Source organism: Eulemur rufifrons, chromosome 29 (genome assembly GCF_041146395.1).
Source record: "Eulemur rufifrons isolate Redbay chromosome 29, OSU_ERuf_1, whole genome shotgun sequence".
In the NCBI taxonomy this organism is placed as follows: Eukaryota; Metazoa; Chordata; class Mammalia; order Primates; family Lemuridae; genus Eulemur; species Eulemur rufifrons.
Window position 1 is genome coordinate 53,302,326 of NC_091011.1, and position 18,837 is coordinate 53,321,162.

At 33.2% G+C, this 18,837-nt stretch overlaps 1 protein-coding gene across 1 annotated transcript in view; it reads left to right on the forward strand.

Annotated features, from left to right (window-relative positions):
- Positions 1-347: 347 nt before the first annotated feature.
- Positions 348-18,837, forward strand: part of SEMA3A (semaphorin 3A) — a 205,498-nt gene continuing 187,008 nt past the window's right edge. Inside the window, exon 1 of the mRNA XM_069461990.1 lies at positions 348-662. Within this exon, the coding sequence (XP_069318091.1) occupies positions 551-662 (112 nt within the window). The 5' untranslated portion in view covers positions 348-550. The remainder of the gene's footprint in view (positions 663-18,837) is intronic.

Consider the following 18,837-nt stretch of genomic DNA (forward strand, 5'->3'; position numbering starts at 1 on the left):
ACCTGTCTGTGGGATCTTGTGTCATCTCTCCCTACATGTGTACAGGAAAAGTCCGCGCTGCTCACGGTTCCTCTCTCTCTCTCTCTCTCTTCCTCCCTCCCTCTCTCTCTCTCATTCTCTGTTTCCCTTTCATTCTGCTTCCCCGGAGCCGAATGAAGCAGGGAGCGGGATTAGAGTCTGCCACCGGCTATCAGAGGAGCTTAGATAAAAGGAACTGCTTCTTAAGCACCACTGCAGCAGCCCTTGTTAATTTTTTTTTTTTTTTTTCTTTCCACACAACAGTTGTACCTCATTATCCGGTGCCTGGCTCGGATTTTTTTTTTTTTTTTTTTTTTTTTTTCTTTTTGGAGGGTTTGAAGTTTCTGTGCTTCAGTGACTGTTACAGAAGAAGAGGTGTTAGTGTTGCCATGAGGTCTTGATTGTCTGCATTTATGAATGAAACTGACCTAAATCACCTGTTACCTCCAGTTTCCAGATTGTTTGAACTTCTCTGGCGGCACAATACAGGAAGGAAGACTAAAGCAGCATAGAGACCTACGGAGTCTGCAGCATGGGCTGGTTGACTAGGATTGTCTGTCTTTTCTGGGGAGTATTACTTACAGCAAGAGCAAACTATCAAAATGGAAAGAACAATGTGCCAAGGCTGAAATTATCCTACAAAGGTAAATCTTTATTTTTCTTTTATTTGGCTAGCTTTGTAATCCACCCCCCCCCTTTCATTCCTTGAACTCCTTCTCAACCCAAGCCATCAAACCTTTAGTTTAACCTAGAAAACCTATGTGATTATTTGTATTTTGCTGAGATGATTTAAAACCTTTTCTTTTAAAAAAAAAGGCATGTCTTCTGATTGATATATGACAATTTAAATGCAAACAAAGAACATTTAATCACATTTGCAGAGAAGAGCTGCATGCCCGGTACATGCCGATCCTTATATCTTATGATCCTATCTATGTTTTGTTGATTTTTCTGACTTGACTTCTATGAAAATATTTTCTAAAAAATACTAATGCAAAATTGTCTCTTTGTAGATGTGCATGTCTCACCTATAATAATTGTTAGGATGAATTGCATTTTCTTAGTTTTAGACACTAAATGGTTAATAGTCATCATGAATATTCAGTTTGTTCAAATCTGACAATCAGATGCTTAACATAAGCAGTAGATCATGGTTTGCCAAGAGAATATAAACTGGATAGAACAGACTAGTTTTCCAGTGTGTTATGACTGTACAAAGGGCTGTGTATTTGGCTAATTGGTGTAAAGCTAAAGTCTTTGAAATATAATGTTATTTAATTCCATATGTACTTCAGTGAGAATTGAATAGACATTATTCTCTAGTTGCATAGATAGCTGATGAACTTCTTTTTTAAAAAGTATACATTAAAGAGAGAATAAAAGCAGCTTTATCAAATGGTACTTTATTTGGTTACAGTTTAATGTATGTGCTTGTTTTTTAGTGAGAATTTTTAAGACAATATTTGTTCTACATGTGTTTAGATAGATTTTATGGATAGATGTATAAAGTAATGCTAAAATAGATTCCAAAATGATATATATAACTGTAGTGGCAGAAAATATTTATATGACTCAGGTATTATTTAAATGGAGTTGAAGATTAAACTGTTCTAACTCAAGTAGTTTTACTCCCTAAGGTGTTGATTTCTTATGATTCTCAGATTTCCAGAATTGGGGGTGGGGCAGTGAGAAGCTCTGTGCTTATATTTTAGTTTATAAGGAAAAAGAAAATTATTGAATCTATCTGTAGAGATATCTGTCTACTGTACATTGTTATTATGCCAGAAAACATATTCTTTAATTTTCACATAATGGAGAGCATCTCTTTCTGAGTGCTCTGGTGTGAATGAGGATCTCAAATAAGGAAGAAAGATGTAATCTTCACACTTTGGATTAGAAAATTAAACACCTATAAAATGTGTTTATTTGGATTTAATACTCGTTAGATAAAATACATTAATTGGAAAGTATATTTATCTTTTAGTATAATATTTTCTTGGTTATCAAATTGGGAATAGATTTTAAGAATAAACAAGCAAAATTGCAATTGTACTTATTTTTCAAGTTTTAAAATATCATATAGCATCAATTAAATATTTAATTAAATCTCTATTATGTTTGTATTTAGTAACTGTCTTTAAAAATTATTTCCATAGTATATGATATTATGGCATCTGTGTTTTCATCAGTTTTGTTTTCTATTTTCACTCCTTGGGAAGGTGTCATCAAATAATTCTTAGGTTGATGGTCCTCTGTATCCAAGTTTTGTTCCTTATGAGTAAGTTTGACTTACAACTTTAGTTCTGAAAAATGTGAGTGGTGATTGGCTATAATTTTAGATCAACAAATTTAAAATCATGAAATAAATTTTTAAAATCTACTAGATTTGAATACATTTGAGTATATTTGTCTAAGTGCTAAATAAATTATAAAATAAAATAAAAATAAAGAATTATGTTTCTTTATTTTGCAAGAATTTCATTCCATGGTAATGAACTCTCTATTATAGAGGAGGCACTTGTCCTTTCTATATGTTAAAAATATAGCATTTAATTGGAATATCCCTTTGTTGTGCACACATGCTTTAAACTTTTCTAATGAAACAAGCTTATATATTGACAAGATGTGTGTCTTTGACACTGTCTTTACATACCTTTCATAGCAGTGGCATCCATTAGAATTATTTTGCTTTCATTTAAATCAAAAATTGACCTATAGCTACATAATAATTATATTGATTTACTAGAACTTAGCAATTTGGTAAAATATACTGTGAAATAAACAACAGCAAGAAGCATAAAAGGAATGACCCAGTCAATTATTTTCTGTCATTTTATTGGTCTGTCATTACCTTTTTGTCTCTATATGTATACTTGTTTTGCCAAAGAAAGCACCTGGTAGCCAATTGTCAGTACTTTGTTTCTAAAGTATAATAGAGGTTTTCTTCTTCTTTTTAGCTCCTTCTTGTTCCTCCTTAATTAGATGTCAAACACAGTTAAAACATCCACTGCATTACCCTTAAAAATATTCTAGCATGATTCATGAAGAGTTAAATCCCTGCCAACCTTAATTTCCCATGGTCACTTGTTTTCAAAGATCCACCATTAACTCTCTCATTGCTAAAGTTGCCAAGATGAAGTTTCAGGCAATCACTGTGCTTAGTTTCTACTTGTCATCTTGCCTAGGAGGAGATGAAAGAGATTTGATACGTTAAATTAGAAAGAAAAATAAGTAAAAACAAAAAGGTAGCCTTTGTAGTGGATATACATACATACCCAATAAGATACCTCTTTACTTTCTAGGAAAAAGGAATTGAATAGATGTGTTCAGGACCATCTGGAGAAGTGATAATATTAGAAAAATGGGGGTATGCTGGCTTGTCCTCTAAACCAGTCTGATTTAGAATCCTTATGGGGGAAGAAAATGTGAGAACTCTGTAAATCTCAGCAGTCACATAGAAATTATCCTTAAGAAACATTTACTCAGAGATACTTTTGTCCTCTTTAAATATCTGTAATAGAGTTAAATGTTAAAATGTTTCTTTTCAAAATGGTGTATAACTGTTTATTTCTTCTACAAAACTAGTCAAATTTAACTTTTCTCATGAATTACTAGAAAACATTATATTCCATTTGGAATATGTGGTACAATGAAGTCTTCAGAAAACTACGTGAATCACAAGAAAATAGATTGGACTTTGGGTTTTAAATAAATGACAAATGTTCCATCATTCAATATAATGGGCTTTCCCAGGACATTGTGTGCTTCAGTTTCAGTAGAAATCAAAGGCACATGTAAGTCTCAATGTGATGATGATCCTGCAAACCTAAAGGTTAAATCAATGATTTTAACCTTACCTTGATAGGGAGGACTTAGTAAATGGCACTTAAATAAATGGCAGGCATTTTAAAGGCTTTCCTTTTATATTTTCTAAAGTTTTTTTCCCCCAAAGTCAAGTTGTTTAATTATTGTAAGAATGAGATTATCAGTTAATTCAAAAATCATCATATTTTTCTGATACTAGAAGATAATTTTATTTAAAGATTCTGAAGTAAAATTTGCAAAAGTTTTCTTTACCTTTTGTTCAATAAATTGTGATTGCTTCTAAAACTAATTAATATGAATAATGATTTTTCTAATCAAACTTTTTGACTTCATTCAGAGATTTTCTTTTATCGAAGCAGTGTTTGTGCATACACACACGTATTTATGTACATATATGTAAACATACATATATTTGAGTATATAAAATAACATAACTTCATTTTATAATTAAGAAAGTATTCGCATCAATCCACAAGTTTTAATAATAAAATTCTTCACAAATAAAATTGTTACTAGTTTAAAATGATATTCATATTTTAAATTTTATACATATATATAAAAAATAGAGTGAGTGTGATCTTTTGAGCGCCCTAGAAAGTTTTTAGAGGTATTTTAAGTATTCACATAATAGCATAGGATAGACTTAGTCTTATACTAACAATTTCCTCACATCTAAAATGGAATGTTTCTAGGAAAAATGGGGGTCGGGAGGACACACAAGTGCCAATGCACACACGTGTGCACACACATAGATATGCATAGAATAAAGAATGTATCCATCCTTTGCAATGCCTTTTCTCAGATAGTCACTGCATATTGGGCACCAGGTCACTGACTTGTTGATTCTTATTTAATGTGACCTTTTCTCAAATTCTATTAACTTTACAAGTCATATTTTGATTCTGAAATCTTGAATTTAAATCCACTGAAATCTAGAACTTTTAATTCATCTATTCCACAAGAATGCCCTTGCAAAATAATAAAAAATGAACATAAAATAAAACAAAATCCTCAGTCACACATCTTGTGATTCAATGCTGGTCATATCAAATGAGGGCTAGGGAAAATCTCCAGTTAGTGGCTTCTTTGCTTAAAGCTGCCAAAAGCTGAGACCACACAACCATTTCATAGAAGCCTCTAACCCATCCACTTTTAAAAATGACATACAGTCATTACTAACTTGAATGAATCTGAATTCAGAATAGATGTTTTCTATTCTAACTTTTTGCATTTTTTCTCTTCTTATGAATTATTTCTAGAGTCTATTATTGTCAATGACATGAAATACCTACATATTTAGCCAAGTAGATATAGAGATCTGTGATATCTAATTTCTCTGTTTTCTGACTTTTAATTATCACGCATAAATCAAACAACAGAATTAACAAATATATTGCAAATTTGGGTCAATTATATTTCAATTTGATGCTCAAGATTTAATGTAATTGGAGGATGTTTCAGGAATAAATTTAATTAGAATAAATACAATTATATATGTTCCTCGTAGCAAAAATAAACGTTAAACTGTTGGTTGCAGAAGATATTATGCTTACTGTGGATATATAATTATATTCTGGATTAAATTTTATGTCATATTTTCAGGTGTGTGCTTTAAGAAGCTTGTATTTTAAAGTTATCATGAACTTTATAAGTTGTACATAAGAAATCATGTATTTTAGCTTCATCCCAATTTTTCTCTTTTAAACTTCAATGACACATCTATGCATCATAGCTTCAAAGGTCAAAATACCACACCTTCACAATTTTTGAAGAATTTTTAAATCTAAAGTCAGGACCATCCTAAATAAAACTTATACTTGAATTTTTATAAAATCTTCCAAAATGATCAATATTAAACTAAATTTTGAATTGATCATTATCTAACAAGTTTTATTTATAAAGTCATGATATTACATAGTAGAGAGTTACATATTAATCAGATAATGCATTGCTTTTATCAAAGCTTTATTTAAAAATCTATAATAAAATGATCCATGGATGCAACATTGTAAGTAAAATCACCAAAACTCAAGACAATATTGAACTAAGTTTAATGTATGGAGTTAGGGCTTATTTTAAACAAAACTAGCAGTTGTAAACATAAATTAGAACAAGTGTGAATCCTGGGATGGCTTTTAGCCCTCATGACTTCTAAGATGCTATTAAAAGGAATTATCATGATTTGCAGTTCTACGCTTCCACTAATAGGTGGCACTAGTAATTTGTGACAGCTCTTTCATTAGTTTACAAATGGGCAGGCTGCTAGGATAAATACACACAGGAAAGAATGTGGAGGCCAAGATTGGAAAAACTGGCATAAGAGTCATGAGATGTTACATGCACCAAACAGAAGCATTAGTTAAAATGGAATTTGCTAAAGATATTTATGTGCTCTTTGCATGCATGTATTTATACATATTGACCCTGAAAAAGTAAATGATTATAAGTAAAGAACTAAAGAAGTATGCTTTAACTTAAATGATACTTTATATGTGAGGCTGATCTATAAAGTATAAAACAAAATAATGGGTGAAATAGTGATACCAATCATTAGAATGATGGAAGGACAGTTTCATGTGCCTAGATATTAAACATTACACATTATAATATATAACATTTTATATATGTGTGTATGTGTATATATTTAATGTCCTAAAGTGTGCTTACCGGGAATGAGATAGCCTGCCTGTGGCACACTATTGCAATCATTTGAGAGTAGCTAGTTGAGAAGATAAAATAATGTTTAAAAAATTACATTTGGTATTTTTTTAAAAAATGACTACTTTTAAATTGTAGGTTGTTTTAAATTGTTATCATGGAAGAATGAATAAATTCCATCCGACACTAATAAGTCTAAATGTCTCCAGCTACTATCTCCTTCTATTGCCAAGACATAAACATCAGTATAAATAGGGAATTCGCACACTATTTCCAAACAGAAACAAAGCTGGACTCTGTCAAACCCAGGATAAGAAAATACACAATTTATACTTGAATTAGGGAAAGAGGATAAGCAAAAATAAAATTTTGTTGATAAATATGGAGAATAATTTGGTCTTAGTATTTTTTACAAGCTGAGGGTAAAACGTAAAGGGACCGCAAATTTAAAGAGTCTTGTCATCTCCTGAATGAGTCATTAAACCTGCCTTTCTGAGTTTCCCTTGCTAGGACAGATGTGGTGTGGGAAACGATCAATGTTGACCAAATCTTACAGTAACTTTAAGTACTACTGCAATCATAAGCATATCTTTAGATAAAATACCACATCACCCACTTGAGTCTTCATCCGTAAAAGCTTAGTTCCGAAGCTTAGTTCTATTGAATATGTCAAATAACTTCTTCAATCTGTGAAACTACTTGTGTGAATCATCATTGTTGTGCCAGATTATGAGGTTCTCCAGACTGGATACGTAATATTTTCATCTTTATATTGTCAATGACTAGCACAGAGTCACTCACTTTTGAATGATGCTGTGCTTTATTTGGCACACCTTGTTTTTAAATCAAAAGTATACCTGTTAATGAAACAAAATTCATTTCAGATACAAAAAGAATGCAAATTTATAATAAATCAATTTGTTATAAGTGAAGTGTATGTTATAATATTGTAGAGACAGTCAGTGCAGTGCTAGATGCCGGGGTAGGAGGGTATCAGCGGAGGCACTTAGGAGTGCACAGAGGGTGTGAGGCAGTGCTATCTCTACAGGCAATGTCTCCTTCTGAACCAAGCCTATTCCAGGTCTGAATCAGAAAGTATCCAGGTCATGTTTGTTTGCCTGCAGGTAAGAGATGGAAAATATACAATATGTGCATGTTGGAAGATTCTATAAACCAGACTGAGAAACTGTTTCATTCCTTTAGACGAATACCCTGATTTTCCTTAATCTCTTATTATGTCATAGTACACACAGCCAGGAAAGAAAGTGAGATTACGCTAAAACAAAATAGTGGCTAAAGATAAAGGAACATGTCTCATCTTCAGTCTCATTGTGTTTGAACATTTGAGTAGAAGTTGAAAGTATAATTGTTGAACAATTTAAACTGACAATTTTTCACTGTCTACGTTTTTTGGAGAATCCTCGCTTTGCTCTTGGAAAACTTGCTGAGATTTAGCATTTCAGAGCCTTTCTTGCTTCCTCTCTTGCACTTATCAAGAGCAACAGTTGCTCATTGCCCCTTGCACTTCATCTCCAAGTCAATCTCTTCCTCCCCTTGACCTTGTGTTCTGCAGCCTAGGAGCACCATCCACTTCCATCCTCAGCTCAGGCTCCCTCGCTCCACTTGCTCAAGAGAGTAAATGCGATAGGAAATACCACAAGAATCTGTGTTGAAGTGCAAATATACAAAATATATATTGAGTTATTTGTTTAAGCCCTGAGCTCATAGCATTGATAGGGTGTGGAAAGATAAGGCTAATTTCCTTGGGCCACTTATATATAGGTCTACAGACTGGTATTTAGAATAAAATGAATTTATAATGTTTAATAAAAATTTCTTAAAATATACATATTCTATTCTTGTGACAAGGTAGAAATATCATCAGGAAAGGACAATAGGACAACGACCAACAGAACTGTTACATACAAATCCTATCTCTTAAGTAGTATTAAAATATCATTAATACTTAGTCCCAATCTTTAAGAAATATATTTGGGCAAAACTTTAAAACAAAGTAATTTACACTTGAAGTCAAATCCAAGCTATACAATTACTTATGAATCTTCATAATGTGGGTCAGAAATTTTAAGTTTTATCCTCAAATGTGAAATTTCAAGAGAATAAACTCTTTTATCATTCGTTAAGAATTAGTGTAATAGAGGCTACATTTTATCAGTTTTGCAAACTTTATTTACAAATATTAGTTATTATCGTTATTAAGTGTCTCCTACTTGCATTCTATATATAAGACATAGACATAAAGCCACATAAGTCATCTGTCAGATTTCTTCATGAATGAATAGATTTTTGTATTAAAAAAAGGAAAATATAGTAGGACTTCTAAGGAAGGTGATATCACATCTACCTAAAGACTTTAGGGGGCTTTTTAAAATAGAGCACAAGGAAATGAGCCTTGAATGACAGGAAAAATGAGAGAAGGTAAAAGTAGAGAGGACTGGTAACCACTGCTATCAAAAACTGTTTCTTTGTGATTTGTTTTTCTTTTTAGAAAAGCAGCAATATATTTTAAGTAATTTATATAACTTAAGCTGCAGCATAGCAGGCTAGAAATTTCATTGAGTTAACATGCGGTTGCCTAGGTATGATTAAAAATGACATCAGGAGGGACAAGTGGCACATAAAAACTGTCCATAGTGGTCACGGAGTCATTTGAGCTTGTCTATCTCTTCTTTAGAATTTATCTATAAAATATACGAACAGGCTTCTTTCTAACCAAAGGAAAAAAGAAAGGTGAGCTGAGTTTGGTTATCCAATGTTCGAAGCACTGTTGTTAGAGTTTTTTGAGATTATAAAATATGCTGATTTACAATGTTTGTTTCTTCTTGTTTTTCTAGTTGACTTTTATTTTTTCTGCTTTACTTATTATTTCTTTAATTTACCAATAAGTCATGAAAAGAGCAGTTTCTATTTTACAAAGATGTTTGCTTTTAATATGGAGATTCTTATGGCATCTATATCATAGGTATTATTATAAAACACTCCCTTAACTGTATTTCTGTCACATGCCACATATCTTTAAATGTAAAGTCACATATTGCATATATTCTAATCCACTTAGCACATTGATTTTGTTCAGGATGTTTCTCTGGCTCACTTAAAAATTAGTTTCAGAATAAACACTAATAAGATCTGGGAACATTTCATAATATATTAGACAAAGTTGTAGGTTCATGGCATTTTGCAATGCAAATTTTAAAAAGTCACTTCTGGAATTTTGGTTATAATTGTATAGTTCCTTGTGCTTGCAGAATTGTATATAGATAAAGAAATACATAAGTCCCTGTGTTTATAATTAGTATATATGTGTGTGTGTGCATCCATAACACTCTAATACAAATGCTGTTATTTTCCTAACTAATATTACATTTATTTGGGAATTATGGAAAGTGGAATGCCAATCATTAGAGTAGAGGATTTGGGTGAGGGTCTTTGGAGACAGTTTCTCTCTTTGCTTAGTGTCAGGTCTTAAGTGGTTCAGGATTGGGTATGATCTTGGGTCCTGGACCTTTCCAGGGCAGCTTCTATTGTTCAGTGCTGCATCCAGCCAAGTTCTCTGCTCTCTTTTGGGTGCTGCTACTCCAGGAAGTTACCAAGAGGCCTATTTCAGCAGCCCTTCCACTGAGCCGCCTCATCATCTTGGCTCCAGACCATCGATCGCACTTAGTGTCTTGCCTCCACAAGCATGCAAGTAATGCTTCTATTCTCAAGCCCTTATACCTCCGCAATGCAAGGTGTGATCAGGACACAGATTCCCCCAATATAGTAGCCTTCTAGCTTTTCAGGTTTGAAATATAGAACTTTAAAAAAAAAAAACCACACAAAAAACCCCACCTAATTCTGCACCTCCCCCCTTTTTCTCTGGAAATACAAATCTTCAGTCCATATCTTCTTGACCTACCCAAATAAATCTTGTTTAAGGCTATTCTTTTGAAAACAAAATCTTATTAATTCTCTCCTGGGGGTATGGGAAAAGTTTCCAGGCCTTAAACATCAAAAGCCCTCAAGTTCCTTGTGGAAGGAGGTTAGAAACCTTTTATTTTTGTGGCGGCGTTTTAGCAGATCAATCTAGAGCTAGGCTCACACACACTGGCCCTGAGCCATGGAGGTTCTTACTTTTCACTGCGTGATCTTCACGTTCAATAGCGTCCCAGACTTCTTTTGCTTCCCAAGGTGCCTATTCAGCACAGAATTAAGGTTTCCTTTGCACACTCCAACACAGAGACGTCCTCTCTGTCATTCAGCCTCCTCATCCAGACAACTACTTAAGAAAGATTTCTAATATAACAACAAAATGAAACCAAATGATCAAAAAAAGCTTCTTTCTGGCACTTGTAAAATTACTTAGCAAAGCCTAGTCAATGTCTGTTTAGTCCACTCTGGTTTCATCAGACCTAGATTAATAATTATCTGATTGACTTTGCTCTTCAGCTGTCAAATTGAGGAAAACTATCTACTCTATGACAGTTCTGTCCACAACTATATTAACATCATCACGTTAATTTTGACAGACTGTTTAGTCTATTTTAATCAGATTCCATGTAAGAAAGTGAAATTAGTGATGGTATAATAATTTGTTCCTTTAGTACAGATCTAAGTCTGTACTACTGAGCTGTACCACATATAACACACACCATGGACCACATTCACCCACTTTAATGTTCTATTCATATCACACCATATTTTTTACACCATTGAGTTTTCTTTATAGATGAAAATAGTGGCTGAATGTCCTTAGTGTGCCAGATATATTGTGTTTTCCTATTTCCAAAAGAATAAAATTTCATTCTTGGAATTTGCAAAATTATAGCATCTATTCAGTTAAAAATATATTTGTTAATATGCACTATTATTACTTATGATTACTAAGTGGTAAGTCATACTGAATTTACAGTATCTAATTCCTACATGTTGGCTTATTGAAAATTAATGGAGTTTTCAAATTTACTAGAAAGAAAATTCACAAAGACAAGAGTAACTTTATCATAGTGATGAAAGCGTTGCATGGTCTCTGGCACTTTCTGGGTGTGAGGCCTGTGGGTGGCATTACTTTTTCAGCCTCAGATTCCCCTCCTCTAATTTGGAGAACACAACTACCTTATGGAAGCTGTTATAGGGACAATGACAGTACATGTTTAGGGTGCTCAGTCAGTGCTTGATACATAGAAGATATTCAATAACTGTTAATTCCTTGAGGCAGATTAATAATCGTGTAGGTTCTGGGTTACAGTGTTTTGCTTCTTTGGAGTGGGTTTACCTGTATATGTTCTTTAGCTGTTACTTGTTTTGTGAATTATATTAAAAATAATAATATCAAAAACCAAAATTGCTTTATTTGTGGTATGCTTTCAAATAACTGTGGTATAATAGTGTGAATATTTAAAAACATAAAAGTTGTCACTATCAGCTAGCCAGTGAAGGTATGAAGAGGCTTTGTAAAAAGGTAGTGTTTCAAATAAACAATTGATCCAAAAAAGAAAAAAAAAAGCTGAGTCTAAAATTAGGTCTTTCAGTCTTTCACCCACACTTAGGTGAAGCTAAATGTCTTTAGACTGTAGACCTCTTGGTGGTTAACACAGTTGTAAGTGTAATTTCAATGGAATCTATAATGAGTGTATACATGAAGTTAATGATGGGGATGAAAGGAGACCTGATTTTTAGGTCTTCTGGCTATGAATACTCACTGGGTCAGGCTGAGCAAGGAAGCACCTGTTTCTAAGGGAAAAGGTTGGCTGCATCTCACAGACTGTAAGTTCCAAGTCATATTTTCAACATGAACTAAAGTCAGTCATTTAGCATTCAGTAAAAATAACCAGGAAATGACTAGTTTTATTTGCTCCTGTACTTACAGCATATCCTCTCAAGTGGCGTAATGGTTGCCCTGAATATTATTTTATTATGACCTGGTCCATGAAGACACAACATCCTTCATGACAACTTAAGAAGTATTGAATCCACACAGGAATTAGCACAATATTCCTATTTAATATGTCCCCGAGTCTGAATGAAACACTGTAGATATAAAGTCTGAGTCTTTCTGACCAATCCTATGAACCACCTGTGATCGCAAATAACCCATTTGCAGGAAAGAGGATATTCAGTCACTCAAAAAAAAATAAATAAATAAACTTGCAGTCTGAAGCTAGTAAATAGGATGAAGAACATGTTGAGAGTAACTTAAAGGGGCTTTTGTCTAACAGAAGACACTTGGAAGCCAGACTGGGAAATCGAGACATCGTTAGGAAAGGAGGTGACACTAACCACAGTCAGCTTTTTATAGGGCATTTCTGGAAGACAGAACTCTTTTGGAAAACACTTTATGCACCAACATGAATACATTTCGGAGGTACTCTAGACAAAGATGAATTTTATTTCATTGTGGCTTTAACTGTATTACAGTACTCATAAACTATTTTACCTTATGCCAGACATGTGGAAGCAATCAGTATATGTAAATGATATGTGAAGGTGAGGTATAGTTTTAGCTTAAAAACTTAGACTGTCTGTGGTTATAAATTATAACCACATCACAAAGAGCAACTTTTCTTTTAATAGTAACTTAAATGTAAAATTATCAGTGATGAATTTGTAAAGCTGTTAGTGTTTTCTTAGTAGAGTCCAATAAATGTAAAATATAGTTCTGCTTTGTGCTGTTAAATTATTTTTAGGACACAATATTCAAAGGCAAATATTTTTTTCCTTAAGTAATTGTTAAAATGTAAGTAGCTGTAGTTAGACATAATTACATCACTCTATCCCTAAAAAACTACTTTTGCCAAGAGTAGCATTTTAAACTGACTACAGTTAACTTTTATTAAAATAAATAGCCCCACTCCTATTTTATTTTAGCATGATATCAGTTTGGTTTTTTTCCTATAATATACTCTTTCTACTAATATATGTGTATGTGTGTGTATATGTATATGTTTCATAACATCTCATAAATTTTGAACATGTAAACCTGAATCAAATCTCCTTGAAAAGGAAATGGATATAATAAAAATAAATGTTTCCTTTCCTCAAATGCAAAACAATGAAACTCATAGTCTCAATGTGATGATGCTCTGCCTCTTTTAAAATATTTTTATCATCTGCTATATGTAAAGCCGGATATTAAAATAACACAAATTCAAAGTAGTGTCACTAGACCTGTAAATACACACACACGCACACAGAGACACACACAAATTTGAGGAGGGAACAAAAACAGAGCAAAATAAAATAATCAAAGATGAACATTTAAGCATTGTATTAATAACTTTACAATGCACCAAAAGTAGGACGTTATATTTTGTTAGAAATTATGTCCATTGCATTCCCAACTTGCTTATTAAAAAAAAAAAATCAAACAAACAAAACTTCAGTCATTCTAACATCATTACTTAAGGGAACCAAGAATTGAATCATTATACTAAGTATCTCAATAAAATTTGTCAATATTTAAAAGAAAGAAATAGCCTGCAAGTCTTGGCTCAACCTGTCATTCTTCATGCAGTCAGGTTGTGTGCCAGGACCTGGGAGAACTGGGACAGAGGAAAAGGGCACAGCCCTCACACAGAGGACCTTACCCTTCAGAATCAACTTAGGCTACTTAGGGTTTAGTACATATCCAGGCTAATTTTTTAAAAAAACATAAAATTTTCAAAAATAGAATTGATTCCACAGTCTCCCAAATAAATGCCAGTTGCCCTTTAAAGTTCATTTCAGACCACAATGGTAGAGGGAAGAAAGGTGAAAGAGAATGACCAGGAACAGAGGGGCCGAGCACAGAAGCAATGACTAAACATACTGGAAGTGAAAAGTGCTAGAAGAGAGAAAATTCATTCAATGCAGATAAATCTGTGTGTGCATGTGGGGATGGGGGTGTTGCAGTTTGGTCTAGGGCTCCAGTGCAACTCTGATAACTCTTGGGGTATATCTGTACTATTGCACTCTTGCTTCTTTACTTACTATTTCTCATCCAGGAAATGTTATTTTAAAACTTTTAAATCCATTTCAAATGAACAAAGATTTACTAAATATTATTGTACACCAATCACTGTACTGATTACTGGGAGTAGAAAGACACATAGGGTTAATCTCTTTTCTCAAGACATCACAACATAGTGCTGGAGAAAGTATATCACATAATGATAAGGAAAATTTGTCTATCATTTAGATATAGAACAAAATGCTTTGAAGTTCAGAGGTAACAATGGTATGTTATTGAGCTATTAGGAAAACAGGTTTTATACAGGGAATGAAAGTTATGCTGACCCTATAAAGATGAGAAACATTCTGCAAGAAAGGATGGAGAAGGGCTTTCTAGTAGAAGCACTCTGACTGGAGACACAAGGCATTAATGCATACTGCATACCTGAGAAGCAGCAATGTGATTTAGACTTTTATGGAATGGAGTGGCAGATAATGATGCAATGGGAGCCAGTTCTAAAAATCTGAGTATATCAGTGACCAACAACTCTTTATAAACTTTGCTCATTCCTCTAATAAGTACTAATATGATATATAATGCAGTACAATATAAATTATGTGATATGTACAGATAAATATATGACATGCTTTCTACCTAAAAGTGCTTGCATACAGTGAGGAAGGCAGGCAAATATATCAAAACACACATTATGGGTAAAATGTGCAAAGAGTGATATATCCCAAAAAAGAACTCTGAGAATTCAGAAAATTTAGATACCACCTCAAAGCAAACGATGAGGAAAGTTTTAATGTGAGAAGAAGCATTTGAGGTGGGCAGCAAACAACCTTTTAGCAGGCATGGATGGGAGGGGAGAATGGAGAAAAATCTAGATGAAAAAAATAGAATAAATGAAAAAGCAAGACAGCAAGTGTCAAGGGTATCTCATTAAATGTTTAGTATTTTATGTTGCCTAGGCATAAGAGAACATCAGATAAGTTCAGGTACTAACTGAATAACTATTGGCAAATAACTTGACTTCTCTGAACATACAATGCATGCCACAAAAGAGGTACTCAGTATCTAGCTGTACCCTCTTTCACCTTTAGTTTCCAATGAAAATAATTAAGTAATTCATATAATTTCAATAAGTATTATTTTATTTGATATATTTGAGTACATTTTAGGTGCAGAGCTACAATCTCTTTGGAATCAGTATAGTAAAACTAAGAGTATGGTTTTAGGGATTAGAGAGATTTGAGCTCAAATCTGACACTAATTGCCTTTGACTAAGATGCAGTATTTATTTGTAAGACGGGGATAATAAAAGGTCTACCCCTTTTGCATTTTCATGTAGATGAGACTTGGCCAGTGCCTTTTAAAAATGTGTAATGGATAATACATGTGGAGCACTAAGCAAAGTGCTCAGAAAATGTTAATATTAGTAATAGAAAACGTAAGACTTCTTCACAATATAAGGCATCAGGTCAAGTTATAAAAGTGAAGAATAAATTATAAGTGTAATGGAAAAGCAAAAGAGGCATTCTTCACAAAGGATCGAAATGAGAGCTGAGGATTAAAGGAACAGCGCAAGTAAGATAACTCAAGAGTTGAGATAATGGTGTTAGCAATTAGGTAAATACATAAACTATATTTGGGGAGGAAAAAGACAATTCATTTGACTGCTCATTTCCCACATTGTATTAACCCTTTGGTTGAATAAATCATTTCATTCAGTGTAGCTAAACATGCTGCAGGAGACAATAATTGTTGTGTATGATTGTCTATTATTCTATTTGTCTTTTGAAAAGATTGATTCTTGGTAACTAAGCCAAGATGTATGTAATAGGAGAGAGTTGAAAGACCAAGATGACTAGATATTCCAGTAGTTACTGCTGACAATACTGTTGTTTGATATAATGATCTATCCAGAAGTTGCTCAAGACAATTAAAGGGACGGAAGTAAATCAAATGAGAAGAACAGAATCCAGGAAAGGAAATAGATGCTGTGAGGTGGATTGGGGAAGAGAAAAATCATCCTTAAAAATAAATCAGTTAACACATTCATTTTTTTCTTAACATTTCTTATTCATTTGAGACAGGAAACAACTTTAACTTGCAAAACTATTTAAACTTTTATAGATGATATTTAATTATTGGATAACAATAACTGGCATCTTTTATGCATGTACTTTATAAAAAGTGAACATAATAAATACCATTCATAGAACAAAACATAAAAATTAAGCTGTCATCATTACCAAATGATAACATTCTCCCATAATCTCATTAAATTTCACTTATTATTGAAAATGTGCTTAACAATACGTCATTTCTTTTTAGTCCAGGAAAAGAACAGAAAGGTTTTACCTTATGTAACAATAATGGGCAGAGGCTGTAGCTAAAGGACCAAGGTGATCACTTTATATCATAATCATTTAAGAGAATGAAATGCATAGCCTATTGAGGATAGCCAAACACAGATGACCTATGTTAAGGGTAGTTTATTATAATGTGCTTTCTGATATGTAATGGATAAAAATATGCTTCATATGGCATACCAGCTACATAAAGTAAAGGCTGTATGTTTGACCCTCTTTTCATTCTCTCTTCTGATATCACAATTCAAAGGCATTCCTCTAGATTATAAGTCTATTCTTTCAAATATTTTCACTTAAATGACTCATGCAGTAGAATGAGCTTTATTTGAACAAACATGCTTCATCACGTCCTTTTTACTTTTGAAGTAGCATTTTCTTAACTTTCTCCCTGAGTGTTCCTAATAATAGAAGACTATTCCAAAAATATTTCCAAGAAACTTGATAGCACCACCGATGCAGTCTAATTTTATGGCCCAAGCCTAAACATTATTATGCAACAATGAAAGAACGCTTAGATGGTGCCATTTTTCCAATTTCCAAAGTCCGTTGTCTTCACTACTGAAATTGAATGTTGCACACAATAAGTTCTAATGCATTCTAAAGTAGGAAAAATCACTGCAGACTGAATTATTTGACTTATTTACTTTTGTTAAAGTCATTGCTTCCAGTTCACAAACTAACATTGTCCAAGTGGCTTGGAAATGTGAGTAAACAGGGAATGCCAGGATATGCTCCCTGTCAGATTTGAAAGTTACATTAAATGCTTGAAGAAATACTTTAATGTTCTTACCACTCTTAAGTCTTAGATGTTAAGTTATTCACTTGGTAGACTCCTGTAGGCATTACTCTGGCACCCTCGTCATTTGCCATACCATCTTTCATAAATAAATATGCTCATACATCTTAGAAGATTATAAATGATTTTTTTTCTTTTTGATAGGTATACATCAAACTCATGGTATGTTTTCCATTAAATCCAGGAAAAAGGAACCATTTGTGGCAGAAATCCCAATAGAAAACATATTTACACCCCTCTGATCTTTATTCCAGTCTGGATAATAATTTTTTGACTTGGATGGTCTTTTTCTTCAAAGTTCTTAGTATTCACGCTAATTGAGTCCTTTATTTAAATTGCTTCAGCAATTTACAACATACCACAGCATAACCTCTTAATGTGCATTTTGTACCAAGATTTGTATCAATTGAAATATAAGAACTGCATCCTAAACAATCTATAAATTCCAAGAAACAAAATTATTGTATTATTTAAAAGGCCAGCAAAAGGCCAGCAACTAAATAGAAACAATGGTTCTTAGGAAAGAAAAATATTGGGAGTAATTCAAAATTGCATATTTAGATTGTAGTATATTTAGCATTTCTCATGCCAAATAAAGTGATAGGAGTGCTATGAAAATTTAATGCTTGTTAGTGTTGGTGAATCACTGTGACCATAAATAAAAACTGCTATAAAACTTCAGAGCATTCTTTTGTGGGGCAGGCAAGGTTCATAGAGTCTGCTCCAATGTCTTCTTCCAGAATCCAGACCTTTAGGATTCACATGTCAGGCTTTTAATAGCACATACATACACCTGATGCAGTGATCATCAGATTGTTTTATTCACAATGCTGGATGTTATAACCTAGAAAAGAAAAAAGGCCACTGTAGGTTTCCAACCAAAATGTTTTCAGTTATTATTTAGATAACCAAAGCTGTTTAAACATTTTTTTCATACTCTGCTTTTAAGACATCCAGATGACTTTGTGAAGGAAATGAATGGAACTTGATATCAGGAAAACCCCCCTTTTCAACCTTAGAACGAGTGTCCCAAATAACACAGACAGCTGTTTACTACACTTGCCCATGTGCCTCCTAGTGGTGAACGCTCCTGCCCCCTAAGCAAGGGAAAGGTGCCAGTCAGGATGTCCAGCTGGGCTAGGTAATTTGGTCAGGTGCCAGCTTGAGATCAATCTTCCTATTCCATTTTACGGAGGATGGTTGGCATTCCCTAATGTTGGTGCATAATGCAG